Source organism: Plecotus auritus (assembly GCF_963455305.1).
Source record: "Plecotus auritus genome assembly, chromosome: 3".
Taxonomy (NCBI): Eukaryota; Metazoa; Chordata; class Mammalia; order Chiroptera; family Vespertilionidae; genus Plecotus; species Plecotus auritus.
In genome coordinates, this window is record NC_137772.1 from 29,785,859 (window position 1) to 29,802,006 (window position 16,148).

Below are 16,148 nucleotides of genomic sequence, written 5' to 3' on the forward strand. Positions count from 1 at the left end.
GTAAGGCAGAGTTCTTTAAGTTTTATTCACTAGCATTAGATGAAAGTAATGACGTAAAGGACACTGCTCAGCTCTTAATTTTTATCCGAGGGATTAGTGACAATTTTGAAATTACGGAGGAGTTTTTAGCCATGGAGCCACTGAAAGGAAAAACACGGGGAGAGGACTTGTATGACCGGGTGTCTACTGTCATCGAGAAAATGAAGCTACCATGGAGTAAACTTGCTAATGTCACGACAGATGGATCTCCAAATTTAACTGGAAAAAATGTTGGACTGCTAAAAACAATTCAGGATAAAGTGAAAGAGGAGAACCCTAACCAAGATGTTATTTTTCTTCACTGTATTATTCACCAGGAATCATTGTGCAAGTCTATATTACAACTTAATCATGTTGTTAATCCAGTCGTAAAGCTTGTTAATTTCATTCGAGCAAAGGGACTTCAGCACCGTCAGTTTATTAAGTTTCTGGAGGAAACTGATGCGGATCATCACAACTTACTTTACCACTCTCGTGTCCGCTGGTTGAGTTTGGGCAAAGTTTTCCAACGAGTGTGGGAGCTCAAAGAAGAGATTGGTGCATTTTTGAAATTAAAGGGGAAGTCTGACGAATTTACTGAGCTGAGTGACAAGAATTGGCTGTGTGACTTTGCATTTGCTGTAGATATATTTTCACATTTGAATGAGCTAAATGTGAAGCTACAGGGAAAAGATCAGTATGTACATGACATGTACACTAATGTGAAAGCCTTTAAATCGAAGCTGATTTTCTTTTCCAGACAAATTTCAGACAAAGTCTTCACTCATTTTGCCACACTAGCCACACAGAAGGAGACCATCCAAAACGTGAAGAAATACAGCAAATCACTGGATGACCTGCATACAGAATTCTGTCGTTGGTTTTCTGATGTTGAAAAAATTGACCAGTCACTTCAACTGGTGGCCTGTCCTTTGTCACAAAACCCTGAAACAGCACCAGAAGAGGTGCAACTGGAACTCATCGATCTTCAGTCTGACTTTGACCTAAAGGAGAAATTCAGCTCTCTTGAACTAAGAGACTTTTATGCTTCACTTAATGAAGCCACTTTTCCAAACATCCGGAGGATGGCACAGAAGATACTGGTGCTGTTTGGGTCAACCTATGTTTGTGAGCAGACATTTAGCGTCATGAACATCAACAAAGCCCCTCACAGATCCAGCTTAACTGACGAACACTTCAGATCTATCCTGAGAATAGCCACAACAAAACTAACTCCAGACTTTGATGCATTAGCTAAAAAAGGAGACCAACAACACTGTTCCCACTGAAGTTGATGTTTTAAAGACCAAAAACCCTTCAACCCAGTCTACATTGCCATCTACATCTACGTCCCGGGCATAATTTGGAAGTTGCACTAAAGAAAATGTTTAATTTACTGTTTACACATTTTGTTCTTTTCTATTTGTTTTAGTTTTAAATTATTTTATTATATTTAAGTTTAATTTGAAAGGCTTTTGTACCTTTCCTTTGTTAGGCAATTTTATTTTGCCTTTGCCATCTTCAATATAAGGTATGTTATTGTGCTATGATTCCTCCATTTTTTGAAGTTTCAAATTATAATAATTAGTGTTTACATTCTTCTTGTTAAAATGTTTGAAATGAATAAAACTATTGAAATAAAAAAAAAAGACCGTACCATTTTATGTAATGATGTTTACTTTGAATTTATATTAGTTCACATAAACACTCCATCCATGCTGTTGTTCCGGCCCTCCGGTCCAGTTTAAGAACCCATTGTGGCCCTCGAGTCAAAAAGTTTGCCCACCCCTGAACTAGCCTATGGACCTCATTCAGCCTTGCCTGGAATGGCTCTTAAGTTTTTAAAGGTTGTAAAAAAAGAACAGAAACAAACGTGTGATAGGGGTCTTATGTGGCCTGCAAGTCCAAAATACTTACTGTCTGGTCCGTTACAGAAACATTCTGACTGTCTAGCCTAGCGTCTGTTGTAAATGTATTGGAAGGCTACTTACACACAGTAGTTCATCATGAAATAGCTTTGTTTTATTACCAAGTTAAAATGAAGATTTGGAAATTACTATGTTCTCATTGGTTTTATTTTTTTTAAGAAAATCACCCATTTATTTTCATTACTCAGAAAAAAAGTGATGGATAATTTCCTTTCATTGTGTTGTTTTTTATAAAATATATATTTTAAAATTTATCTTTATTGAAAGTATTACAGATGTCCCCTTGTTTTCTATTAACCCCTTCCACTCCACTCCCGCCCCCTTCCCAGGTCTTCACCACACTATTGTCTGTGTTCATGGGTTATGCATATATGCATATGAGTTCATTGGTTTCTGTGTCTGCGTGATTTAGCATTCTACAGCTAGCCACAGACTCCTTTCTAGAACAGAAGTTTCATAGTATGGTCTGTGGGGCTTACCAAGAACCTTCAGTTGGTTTGTGAGATCAAAGTTATTTTATAATAACAGCACAGCATTAATTTCCTGTTTCACTGTGTTGACATTTGCACTGATGGTCCAAAAGCCGTGGGAGGGAGTGTCTTAGCATTAATCCAGTGAGTAGCACCAAACTATTCTAATTGCTGTGTTGCACTTTACTACCATGCACTTGAAATAAAAAAAAATCAGTTTAACCTAAAAATATCCTTGATAAAGCAGTACACATTAATTACATTTCAACCCTTGACTACATGCCTTTTTCATTTCTCATGGGATGAAATGGAAAATATGCATAAAGCACTTCTGCTCCTGATGGCGTCGCCAGGAAAAGCACTTGGACGTAATTAGAGTTGTAGCCGTAAGCTACTCCCTTTTTCCATGGAATGCCATTTTTCCTTCAAAGTATGACTGGAAAACTACGTTACTGGCAAACCTTTTCTTGGAAATTAATAGATAGAGTGTGTCTATCACTTTAAGGAAAACAACTGACAATTTTTGTTGCCAATGATAAAATGTGAGCTTTCCATCAAAAATTAGAAGTTTAGAAAACTTATCTCTGTACCAAAAATTCGACAACTTCCCAATACTTAGACTTTTCTGAAGATATTATTAGTGGTGACATTAATGAATGTGATTTTTCTTCATATTGCATAATGAAATATGTCAACAGATATTTTGCAAATGACCATTGCATGTTGCAGAATCATTTCTGGTAAAAGATCCATTCAAAATGTAAGATAGATTTTAATATTCCTACAAAACATTCATTGATACAGTTTAGATTCTATATTGCAACTAACCTTTAAGAACTTACCACTGTCTTATTTGGGTGTCATATCAGAAAATAATATCTACAATGATCTGAAAAGGATATTAAAATTAACTAAATATCTGTCTGATGCTGGATTTTCTTAATCTATTTCACCAAATCAATATATTATTACAGATTAAATGTCAAAGTGGCTGTGAGGATGCAGCTGTCTTCTAGTAAGCCAGCCATTAAAGAAATTTGTAAAAAATGTGAATTACGGTTGTGTGTCTCACTAAACTTGGTTGTTTTGGAAAATATAGTTATCTTTAATAAGAATATATTATTTATTTTCATGAAATGGTTTATTTTTAAATGAATTAATATTTGGAAATTTTCTATTTTAATTGCTAATATAGTGGATTTCAATAGATATAGCTCACATAAAGAAAGGTCTTTGGAGTCTTCCATACTTTTAAAAATGTAAAGGTCCTGAGACCAAAAGGTTTGAGAACTGCTTATCCAGGATGTAAGCAATCACTTCTTTAGTGCATTGAAATAGTAACTGACAATATTTTATGAATAATTAACCAGTTAACTGCCATGATATTTTGAATTTAATTAAAAAACGTCCACCGTTTGCATCTATAGATGCTTATGGTGTACAAATGGTTAAGCATAAAACAATCTCATTTAAAATCGTTTTTTCACTTAGTTGGTTCTGTAATATCTTGATAATTTTTTCAGCTATTTTTCCTTTTTGCCATGCAAGAAAAATCTTGACTTCTTTTTCCCTTCCTTTTCAGTACTCGCAGCCATGCTGGGGTGAAAACAGCACTGCTGGAGGCTCATGCTGAAATGGGGAACACTGAAATTCTGGAAAAGGAGCCCTCAGAAAGTCTCAGTAATGGCACTAGCAGCAATGTAGAAGCAGCCAAGAGGTTGGCCAAACGCCTTTATCAACTAGACAGATTCAAAAGGTCGGATGTCGCGAAGCACCTAGGCAAGAAGTACGTCTGTCCCAAGGCTGTGTGTGTATGTGTGTGTGTGTGTGTACGTGCGTGCGCTTTTATATTAATAACCAAGTCTATTTTGCTTTCTTATAGCAATGAATTTAGCAAACTAGTTGCAGAAGAATATCTGAAGTTTTTTGATTTTACAGGAATGACGCTGGATCAGTCTCTCAGGTAAGATTACATTCCTATTCTTTTTGCCTCCAAAGAATTTCTCCTAAGAAGAGAAAGTAATGTGCTGACGCTAAAATCTGATTTTTATTTGTTTAGATTTTTTAAAAATTTGATTTCAGAGAGGAAGAGAGGTAGAGAGAGAGCTAGAAACATTTATGATGAAAGAGAATTATTCATTGGCTGCCTCCTGCGCGCCCCACACTGGGGATCGAACCTGCAACCCGGGCATGTGCCCTGACCGGGAATCGAACCATGACCTTCTAGTTCATAGGTCGACGTGCAACCACTGAGTCATGCTGGCCGGACTGATGTTTATTTTTTTTAACCCACAGTTACTTTGTGAATTTAGTTCCAATTATAAATATTATGTATCAGAAAATGAGAAAAATATATTGTTTTTATGAAATTACATGAACTCATATTCGGCATCTAGTAGGTGACATCGTAAAGAATGGTGGCAGCATAAGTCATGAGGAGAAATGGAATCTGTGGGAATTTGGTTTTCATGTGATCAATTTTTAAAAATGCAGTTTACATACAGACTGTAGAATTTTAGGTATTTTTCCTAAGCATTTGTTTACAATACCAATTAACCTTTTAAGACAATACTTTGGAATTAACTATGAATGGAATAAAAATGAATATCAACATAATCAGCAGAAAGTATCTGTAAAAGTGTGTAGGGCAGTAACACTTTTTGCTCATGTGTTCATATGAAGATGACTTACACAATCTGACCCTCATTTTTCACACCATATTGTACTGTAAATTTCTAACAGCAGCTGGAGGTAGAACCCAGTCAGCATCTAATCTTATGAAGTTTATAACATGTCAGAGCCTGGAGGAATTCTGAGATCATGTGTGTAACCTGCTAGTTTTACAAAGCAGGAAACTGAGACCTGGGGGGTGAAGTGGGGCTGTTTGGATAATAACACACACAGAGACTTCTTCTGTGGCTCTTTGCATGAATCAAGGGTACTCATAGATTTTGCAATGAAAACAGGTAAGGGTAGAGGAGAGATCTATATTTTTGTTTCACTTTTGCTTTGCTTTCTTATGTGGTTTATTTTTTAAAAGTTAGAAAAAAATAAAGTTTTATCAGTATAATTTAGATTATCAGACTATAAAGAGCAACATTTTCATCATAGAAATAAGGTTTATTGTATGTTTCTTTTAATAATAATATTTCTTAGAGCATTTTAAATGATTTTTTTCTTTCCCATCTCATGGGAATGCATCTACTTTGTCAAGTGAGGGACATCTGGATTTATCTGTAACTAGTGTCCGGATGCACTGATTCATGCACATTGAAAGGAAATTAATTAGAAGAAATATTTTAATATCTCTGTTTGCGTCTTGCTAATGAAAAGAAAACGGGATTCTACCGAGTCTCCTACCTACCTACTCCAGGACTTCTGTGAGGATCAAATGAGATGAGGCACGGGAAAATGTTTGCTTCACAAACATTTGATTAAAGTGTAAAATGTTTGCACTTGGCTATAAAGCAAGTCGTGTTCCTGGCTGAACTCCAAGGATGAAAGTCACTAGGGAGAGGAAGCTGGGCATTCTATGTAACGTCATTACCCTGCGCCCACGGCCACTGTTTATGGGCTGGGCTGTGGGCTGCATTTTGCGCCTTGGGGTCTTGGCAGCATCGGCTGCGATTTGGTGGGGCCAGATTGCTCCGGAGTGGTGGTGGGGCCTGTGTCCCACTTGGGGGAAGCCGAGTGTTGGTTTGTTAGCGCCAGGTGCATGGTGCCGTTTCTTTTTAAATGGCCAGTGCACTTCATGGCAGCTCCTGCATTGAGTGTCTGCCTCCTGGTGGTCAGTGCATGTCATAGCTACAAGCTGGATGATTGGATGGACACTTAGGCTTTTATATATATAGATAGTACTCTCAGTGACTCTGATTTGGGCTGTGTGTGTGGTTTTGGGAATATTTTCTATTGTTCAAAGAAGGTTTTTTTAATATTTTTATTGATTTCAGAGAGGAAGGGAGAGGGAGAGAGAAATAGAAACATCAACGATTGATGAGAGAGAATCATTGATTGGCTGCCTCCCGCGTGCCCCCCACTGGGGATCGAGCCTGCAACCTGGGCATGTGCCCTTGGCCAGAATTGAACCTGGGACCCTTCAGTCCGCAGGCCAACGCTCTATCCACTGAGCCAAACCTGCTAGGGCTCAAAGAAGTTTTATACACAAATTAATTTATTCCTAACTTATGAAATTAAATAGAGTTTTACTTTACAATTTCCTCCTCATGTAACAATTTATTTATGTGGTGATAATAGGCAAAGTAAAATTAACAGAAATCTATCATGCATACAACAATATAACTGTAATTTTAACAGTGGGTTAGTGGCAATTATAGTCATGTAACAAAATGGCAAAAAAAAACTGTGATCCATGTAGAGTTTTAAAACATAGCCTACATGGTTTTGCGTTTAGTCTTAAGTATTCTTTGGTTTTTACTCAACTGATCTTCTTAAATGGCTACTTGAGTCATATGAGGAAATTACCTACCTTTGCAAGGCTTTTTTTGATGTATTGGCCTCCACGTTATTGTCCTGTCATTTTTTACATTGCCATTTAAGAGAATTGAAATGTCAGTATGAATTTATACTGAATGGCCATTTATTAAGTGATTTTTAAAAAAATATCTGCAGCATATCTTAATTTGTGTAATTTCTTATGCTTATACGAATTAACTTTAACTGTCATATAAAGAGTGTGGTAATGTTTTCTAAAATTTTATCTCCCCCCTCCCCGCCCCAAACTCTTTTTTAGGTATTTCTTTAAAGCATTTTCTCTTGTGGGAGAAACCCAAGAACGAGAGAGAGTTTTAATACACTTCTCCAATAGATATTTTTATTGTAATCCGGATACCATTACTTCACAAGGTAATCTGATGGAAATGCTTCGATTTATTTTTTTATAATAAGGATTTTTTTCCTCATTATAAAAGTTACATTTGATTGTGGAAAATTATACAAAAGAAATGAAAATCATCTAAATATTTCTTTCTAAGGATAACTATTATAAACAGATTTACTTCTTTCTAGTCTCTTTGTATAATATTTATTTAATGTCAAATCAGAATCACTAGGGAGTTATTTCCTACTGGTGTTCTCTTCTTTCATTGTGAGCATTTTCTCATGTCATCACATGTTCTTTAAAAAGCATGATATTTACTGATGCATGACATTCTTTACTGTTATTTTTCTCTATTTTCCAGTTCCAGAGTGTGACAATATTTTTAAAATTGCTTATGCTTTGTCACTGAGATTTTATGTGCAAAATGGATTGTAATAAATGAAATTCCAGTTTTCATATTTCCTCTTCCTCAGCTTCTGATCTCTAATTCCTTGATGAGGTGCATGTGTGCTTAGTTTTGGAAATATTTACAAATCTCACTGGAGTTTATAGTGTGTCTCTGGTGCTTTTGTTTGATAGTAATCAAAACAACACTGACCACTGACTTTAGCTTATGTTTATTGTGTTATTTTTAAAAAGCTACTTTAGCTGTTGATGTACCTTATGAAGAGTGGTCTTTCTCCATTTCAATTCCTACAAAATAGCAAAGTTTTCAGGGCTTGAACTCTCAAGTGCATTTATTTGCCATTGGAGAATCCTCCATAGGGTTACACGTTCTGGAATAAATGACTGAGAGTAGATGCAGTAGAAATGGTAATTATCTCCCAGCTTCAGTATTACCAATTAACTAAAGATAAGTGTATTTGATATTGAATAAAGTAATTATTTGTCCCACCCCCAATCCTTCAGAATATAATAAACAACTATCTGATTATTAAAGTCACATTCCTGATTTTGTCTGATTCATAGTATCTTGGACCATTCAACCTAAATGTTTTGTTTAAAGAATGGCAAGAAAGAAGATAACTATTTCTGTCTATATATTGTTAGCCAGAGAACGAATACCCAAATAGTAAAGATGCTGTGGAAGATGCAAATCCTGGCTTTCGTTAACCTGGCAGGTGTGGCTCAGTTGGTTGAGTGTCGTCCTGTGTACCAAAAGGTCACCAGTTTGATTCCTGGTCAGGGCACATGTCCAAGTTGCATTTTTTCTCTCTCTCTCTTCCTCTCCTTTCCTCTTTCTCTAAAATCAATAAAAACATATTTTGAAAAAATAAAGTCACATTCCTATCTCTGAAATGGAAACCTCTTTCTTTATTCCGTTCTTTGACTATATTTAGGTAATTTATTCACTGTCTCTATCACTGTCAGCATTGAGTACAGAATGCCAGGTATAGAAGAGCAAAGGGTTGTTTTTATTAGAACCTTCTTCAAATCCTAAGATGTTAACATGACATTCCAGAATATAATAGGAAGATGGATTTGTGCATTCACCTGCCTGTTGATAGGATATTTATCAACTGAGTTTAACAGATACTTTCAGGAATTTGTTTTAAATGTATTTAGAATTTGTGATAATAAACTGAGTCTGGGATAACTATACTTTTAGGTACTTAGTAGCATCGACCTAGAGACTTTAATAACAGAAATATCCTACTATACTTAAAGGCCTGCTTTGGAAAAATACGTTGTCTTACTATACTTGGGTTGAGAATTGCAGAGAGAGAAGAAGAAGACTTGGAAATGAGAAGCTTAACTCAGTGCTTTTTCTTTTTTTATATAAAGTAAGAAAAGTAATGCTTCTATATAAGTGTGAAATTCTTCCGGCTTGGGCAACTTTCCCCCCTGAATATTTAAATTTAACATTTTCACAGATTATTTTAGTATTTTGCTTTTGTCGGATTCATAGTATCTTGGACCATTCAAACTATATGTTTTCTTTAAAGAATGGCAAGAAAGAAGATAACTGTTCCCAATTATATATTGTTAGCCAGAGGAGTAATACCCAAACAGTAAACTGAGGAAGATTCAAATCGTGGCTTTTTTTAACTTTTGCTTCTTTCCTAATTCACTTTCCTCCCAGAAAGTTTTTTTTTTTAAAAAAAAGAACAGTACCAAACTATTTATATTCATTTTCTTATCTGTTGTTAAAATTGAGAAGATATAAATAAAAAAATTACCATCTCATTTTCTAGAGATGATAATCTCTTTTAAATATCACCTTATATATTATTTCAGATGTATTTATATTTAAATGGAATTATACTATATATCATGTGTTTTTTATATATTAATTTATTGTGAAATATCTTTCCACTTCAACATGTATACTTGGACAACATTTTAAATTACTTAAACATAACAGAATTATGTTTTTGGAGGGTCATATTTACTTGCTCCCTATTATAATCAGTGTTTCTTTGAATATCCTTGTATGTTGTATAGATTTTTATCTCCTTAGTGTAAAGCCCAGAAGTAAGTTTGCTGTGTCAAAGGACATTGTTTCAAAGCTTAAAGATATGTTCTATCAAATTGTTCTCCTGAGAGGTAGGGATAATTCACTTTATCCAGTAGAGTCCAACGTTGTGCACTGAGGTCTTTTTAATGATTTATTCTTATCTGATTTCTGTCTCCCCAAACAAATGTGATTACTTTGGCCTAGTTACATACAGTATGGTGCTTTCATATATATTGTGTTCTTAATATATGCTCTGTTAATGACAATAGGAGTCTAGGAAATAGTGAATTAATGCTTTCTGTCCTTGTCTCTTTCCTTAGACGGCGTCCATTGTCTCACCTGTGCAATGATGCTTCTTAACACAGATCTCCATGGCCATGTAAGTGTATGGTTGTGAACTGTCTTACAGAAATCCAAAATGCCCCAGGCTTATCTTTGGTTTTATCTTCATACATGCTTATTTTCTGCCTTCCTTTCTCCCATTCTCTTTATGGCAGGTAAGTAAACATAAATCTTTGGAAAAAGAAATAACAATTTCACATGCTAGCATAGAAAAGTAAAGAGATAAAGTGATAGAATAGCTTAGTGACTTATATAGATATATGTAGCAGGTGTGCAGAGTTGACTAAAAGTGCAGATACTTTCAGGGGACATTCTTGGGTAATAGAGCGTAATCTGAAAGTGCTGGGATTCCAACAATTCAAACCTTGAACTAGAAATCCAAATCTAATATTCATCCAACTAGTTACAAGGAATGACCAATCAGTGGACTGTGCTGACCTTGTTTTCTGTTGCCAGAGAAGCAACTATTCTGTGCTTTCTCCTCTGCCCACCGTATAACAACTGCAACTCTTTCCCTCCCCTTTCCTCCCACTCACTTTCTCAATCTTCTTTCAGCCAAAGGGGACAGTTTTGAGAAGGCTGTCCCCATATAACACTGATCCCAGAACGGGGAAGCTTTTTCATCTCGGTTATTTTGAGATCTCATCTATATATCAGTATTGTGTATTTAGTGTCTGTTGATGGAGAAAAACTATAATGGAGAAAAAAAGAATTCAATAACCTTTTATTTAAAGGTTGAGGATCTAATAGAACTTCCATGGAAGTTGCTAGATTTGGGGGGATTTATTTCTATTAAAAGCTGATTACTTTGATAATACTTTCAAATAAACATGTATCTTATTAATTGCAATGATTTGAAGTAGAAGTAAATAAAGGTGTGAGGTTTATTATTTACTCAGATAACTTAGATGCTTGATGTCCAAATAAGCCATGGCACCCCAGGTTCAGAACCACAGATCTCGATTTGCTCTAGTTTTGTCTTCAGACCACTTGTGAGTAATTGAAAGGAGATTAAATGAAGCATCACACTTCTTTCTGGCAACTACGACATAAGAAACAGTTTACTTAAATGGACATTTTAATATTATCTCGAGTTATGCCAATCATGCATAATTAACAATTGGCTGAAGTGGCAGAATTACATATAAGAGGGAGAAAATTATAAATACAAGTAAACCTCACTATAGTATCTTCAAAATCATGTTTTTGGTGATTATTAGTTCTTAGTTTTATTTTTATAAATGTGTTCTATATACTTAAGATTGTCTGTTATTTAGGTTTTGTTTATTAGAGTCTTTAATCCTTATTTACAATGCCTATTGTTACAAGTCTGTTGAATGTATAGTAGTAATCATAAGAACTAACTATATGATAATGTGTTTCTCTTCTCTTCCTCCTCTGGATTCCTTTAAAAAATAAATTTGCCTTCTAGGTGGTAAGTTTTTACCCATAATTCTGGATGTAGCTTCTCTTGCATCATGGTTGCCTGATTGATTGTTATAGTGTCAGTCTGACTTACTAGCATGACCCTGTAAAAGTGAATCATTTAGAATATAAAGTGAATTATTTCTAACTTCTGTCCCTATCCACCTTCTCCTGACTCTGCACTGCCTAGGCCCTCATCTCTTGTTTCTTATTCCGATGCCAGAATATTCTCTTGGGGGAATGAACTAATAAACCATTTTGCTTTTCTTCCTTACATCGTGTCATAATAGGAATACAACAGCATGACCTTTCTTGGAAGTGCTGAGCCAAGCTTGTCTTCATGCTCTCAGTGGGGGAGGCATAACTTGGGACATGAACTTTTTTGGCTGTTCTTTGTGAATCTTTCATGAGGGTTTCATTGACTCAAAGGAATGATGCCTTGGAAATGCATTGGTATGGGTCTTTTGTTCTTCCTTCTAACTTTCTTACTAATAAAACGATAGAATGAATATTCATATAATAAATCTAACAGCATTACATATTGAATGCCTTTCTATCTTCCTTTTTCTAATTTATTCTCTCATTCAACAAACACTTAGAGTGTGTCTGTTCCATTCCAAGTTCTGTGCTATTTGAGTTAGGAGCAGAAATGAATGGGACACACTCCTGGAAGTCAGATCTCCCCTGGGGTAGTGTTGGCCAGGCTAACCTCCATTCATCAGGTTTAACTGAGGAAATGGTAGCAGCTAGCTGAGGTGCTGTGGTGAAAGAGCACTGGAGGGATATTTTAATTATACACTGAGTCATTGTTAAACCTCTCTACATCAGATAGAAAAACCCCCAATCTGAAGTATATACAATATTTGGGGGAGAAATTCACTCAGATGTTATAATTGTTTCATTGGAACTAAGAATGGCAATTCCCTTCAGTACCTATGTTTGAAAAATATGAATGATTTATCATTATGTTAGCGATAGTATTGATTTGCTTTTACTGTCTGCAAGTTTATTTTCTTAAATATTTTATAATTATGACCATGTGCCTAATTTGCCAAGTAATCTCTTACTTTTAAAATGCCTCGTCATCTGTGAAATATACTTGTAAATTAAACTTGCACATATAGGTACATCTCTATTAAAACAAACTCTGGAGTTTATTTTTTCTCTTGCTATAATGGAACCAAATTGTATTGAATTTTGTTTGAACTGTCAATAAGGAAAGAGTTGAACCTTTTTTCATTTAAGCCTGTATTTTATTATAAATGATAGGAATAAAACAATCTGTTATGTTAGAATAAATTCAAACCATTCCTTTTCTGGATAAATCTTCAAATGCATTCACTCTGTTGACTACAACTGGCTCTCCTGAACCTCGATCCAGCCCTCCTGGCAGGATTATTGCTGAGGCTGAAGACAGCTGGCAAAGGCAGGACAATAGGCAGGCATTTCTCACCAGGGATGGCCTCTGGGGTGGCAGGAAGTTTTAGATACAGAAGTGAGTTGCAATGAAGAGTGAGATAGATTAGGTGCATAGTCCTTTGGCCAATTTCACAACTAAAAGTCAAAAGATGTCCACAAGACAGTGGCTGCCCAAGGTCAGGCCATGGTCAGAGGCAGTAGTCAAGATTCGTGACAAAATCTACCCATTAACACTGTGGTCTGGGATGTTTAGTAGCTCTTTTAACCAAAGTCTCTCTCTGCTTTTCCGTAATGGCAGAAGCCAGCCCACCCTGTGCCGTGGATGTACGGGGGTGGGAGTGTTGTTTTTCTGGAGTGGTGGCTCTCTCTGCCTTAGGCCAGGCATCCTGCTTTGCCTTGGGGATGCTTGGAGAGCGCTGAATAGCATCCTCAGGGGTCTGAGTTTAATGTAGGAGGCAGGACCTTACTGGCTTTTTGTGTGTCTTGGGTTATAGGTTGGATAAGGAGTAAACCCAAGGCTAATACACGATACTGGTAGGGGGATGAAAAAGTCAAGGAATAAAGTGTAGGTTTTGTACCAGAACAATGTTAAAAGATATGTGTAGTTCCGTTTCAGATAGGTCATAGGAATTAATTATATTCAACCTGTAAACTGCATTGATTATGGTGAGTTTTTAATTCTTAGGTTGTCTCTCTAGGAACCTAGAATTTTAAGTAATGGGTAAAATATTTGGTTTATTATCATAAGTGGAAAATGAGTATTAGAAGAATTGGTATTAAATAATTTTAATTCTTTTACTTTTCATATTGTGCTACGTTATAGTTCTACCCTCAAAAGTCCCACAGACCTGCATGAGGTTGATAGCTAGATGGTTAGTATCCTCAGGAAATCTCTGTCTGTGATTGTCATTATTGTAACTGGCAGCTGCCATAAGCACATCTTGCCTGCTGCCTCCCTTCCTCCTGCAGAGCTGTCTCTCTGGATCCCTCCACACCCTCTGCCGGTAAAGCCATCCCATCCCTGGGCTTCATTTCCTATCTTTTTTTTTTTAAATTCTTTATTATTGAAAGTATTACATATGTGTTGCCCCCCCTCGCCCCGCCCCCGGTTGCCTTTCTTTTCTATCTGGGCTTTATCCTGTTGTAGATGCTAGCCTTAGTCTTAATTGTCATTGAGCCGTGCTGCCTCCTTTCCACTTCAGTGGTGCTCAGTCTTTCCTTTCACCTGATTGGGAACTCCCTGGCCAGAGTGGCTTCCTCCAGACTCCCACCCCCTGCAGCTAGCTAGCTTCTTGGTGATATTGAAAGTTCACTGAAGCATCAGGCCTGGATCTCAGAGTTGCTAAGGGTTTCTAGTGAGACATGGAGTTCAGTTTTACTCTAACCATCAGGTGTGAAAATGTTTCTATAGAAAAACGTTATAGTTTCAAATTTTTCAATTTAAAAATGACCTTTAGAATAACATTCACTATCAAATTGGCAACTCCCTAGATTTTTATAGGAATCCTTATTAAGTATGTCAGACTTCATCATGTATGGCTGGATTTTCTTGGCTTCTATGACTCCAAATGAATGCCTTTTTCTCTTCCTCCATTTCTCCCTCTCTATGTACCTCCCTTTTCCTCTTCCCTCTCTCTCTCTTCTCTTCCTTCATTCTTCCCTTTCTCCATTTTCTCTCTTCTCTCTCTGTTCTCCCTGTAGCTCTGTTTTTCTTTCTTCATCTGTTCTTCATTTTTTTTCCAGTAGTTCTGCTTTTTTAAAAAAATAGTTTCATGCTTAATGGAAACTGCAACACTAATAGCTTTTATCATTGAGTCAGTGGTGTTCATTAGGCCCTCACAGTATCTCATTGATACATTATTCAGTCACTGCATCCCTTCTCCTTCTGGCCATTACAAGTTTTTCACATGTGCACAGCTAATTAGTAGAAAGAGCTAAAGAAAGCAGGTGAAACTCTATTAAGTCAGTTTTGCTCTCCCTTCTTTTCCTCAAATGTTTTGGGGAGGGAGGGAGAAGTGAGGATGTAGAAGGGGATTGAAACTTTTGGCCTCTAATCTCATAATTTAATGCTTGTCCTTCTGTGACAACCAAGTTAAAAGTAGAGTTTAGTCTTTGTAATGAGGTCGGTGTCTTTTCCTTTATCTTCAAGTTTTATAGGAAATACTTTCTATGAAGTCGCAATAGAATATGCTACTACCATGCTTCTCCAGCTCTATAGTGTCAGCATTCCTTTGTACTCTGAACATTTTGTAAGGACTCCGAAGAGCTTTTCAAATATTTTTAACATTTAAAAAATATTTATCATTTTGGAAACTAAAATGGATAAGATTTTAACATTTTTATTAAATTATTTTAAAACTAGAGGCCCGGTGCACGAAAATTCATGCACTCGGTGGCGGGGGTGGTCCTTTAGCCCAGCCTGTACCCTCTCACAGACTGGGACCCCTCGGGGGATGTCCACCTGCCGGCTTAGGCCTGCTCCCCGGGGAATTGGGCCTAAGCTAGCAGTCAGACATCCCTCTGGCAGCCTGGGAGTTCTCGGGGAATGTCCACCTGCGAGCTTAGGCCCTCTCCCCAGGGGATCGGGCCTAAGCTGCAGTCGGACATCCTTAGTGCTGCCGAGGAAGCGGGAGGACATCCTTAGCACTGCTGAGGAGGCGGGAGAGGCTCCTACCACCGACGCTGCACTCACAGCCATCAGCCTGGCTTGTGGCTAAGCCGAACTCCCCAGTGGGAGCGCATTGACTACCAGGGAGCAGCTCTTGCATTGAGTGTCTGCCCCCTGGTGGTCAGTGCATGTCATAGAGACTGGTCATTCCCGGTTGTTTGGCTGTTAGGGTCAATTTGCATATTATCTTTTATTATATAGGATTGTATTAATAAACCTATTAAATGAATAACATACGTTTTGTGAACAATAACTACAAGAACAAAAAATTTAGTGAAGAAAACACCCTTTAAAATGTTTTGCAAATCTCTTTTAAATTTGTCTTACTAGAAGACAGATTTTCTGTTTCTGCATATAGTCTGTTGCAACTAAAGGTTTTCTAGAAAAGTTCATTATAACTTGTGTGAGAGAGAAGTGAAAAAAAAATTTTTAGTATTATTCTAAAAATAAGTTCAATCTCTTGGATGCCTGAACCATATTTTGACTGTATCACAATATTATTTTCAATTGCTGTATTATTTTTTTAAGTATTTTAATTGATTTCAGCGGGAGAGAGGAAAGTGGAGGCGAGAGAGAAACATCC

The 16,148-nt window shown here is 36.6% G+C and overlaps 1 protein-coding gene across 11 annotated transcripts in view; it reads left to right on the forward strand.

Moving 5' to 3' along the window:
* Positions 1 to 16,148, forward strand: part of PSD3 (pleckstrin and Sec7 domain containing 3) — a 532,096-nt gene that overhangs the window by 315,925 nt on the left and 200,023 nt on the right. For 8 of the 11 annotated variants that reach the window (XM_080660410.1, XM_080660414.1, XM_080660416.1 and 5 more), the window contains 4 exons: positions 3,999 to 4,202; positions 4,299 to 4,379; positions 7,167 to 7,279; positions 10,032 to 10,090. In XM_080660410.1, the coding sequence (XP_080516536.1) occupies positions 3,999 to 4,202; positions 4,299 to 4,379; positions 7,167 to 7,279; positions 10,032 to 10,090 (457 nt within the window). Of the gene's footprint in view, positions 1 to 3,998; positions 4,203 to 4,298; positions 4,380 to 7,166; positions 7,280 to 10,031; positions 10,095 to 16,148 lie in introns of all 11 variants that reach the window. The other 3 variants (XM_080660411.1, XM_080660412.1, XM_080660413.1) reach the window with 1 other exon arrangement.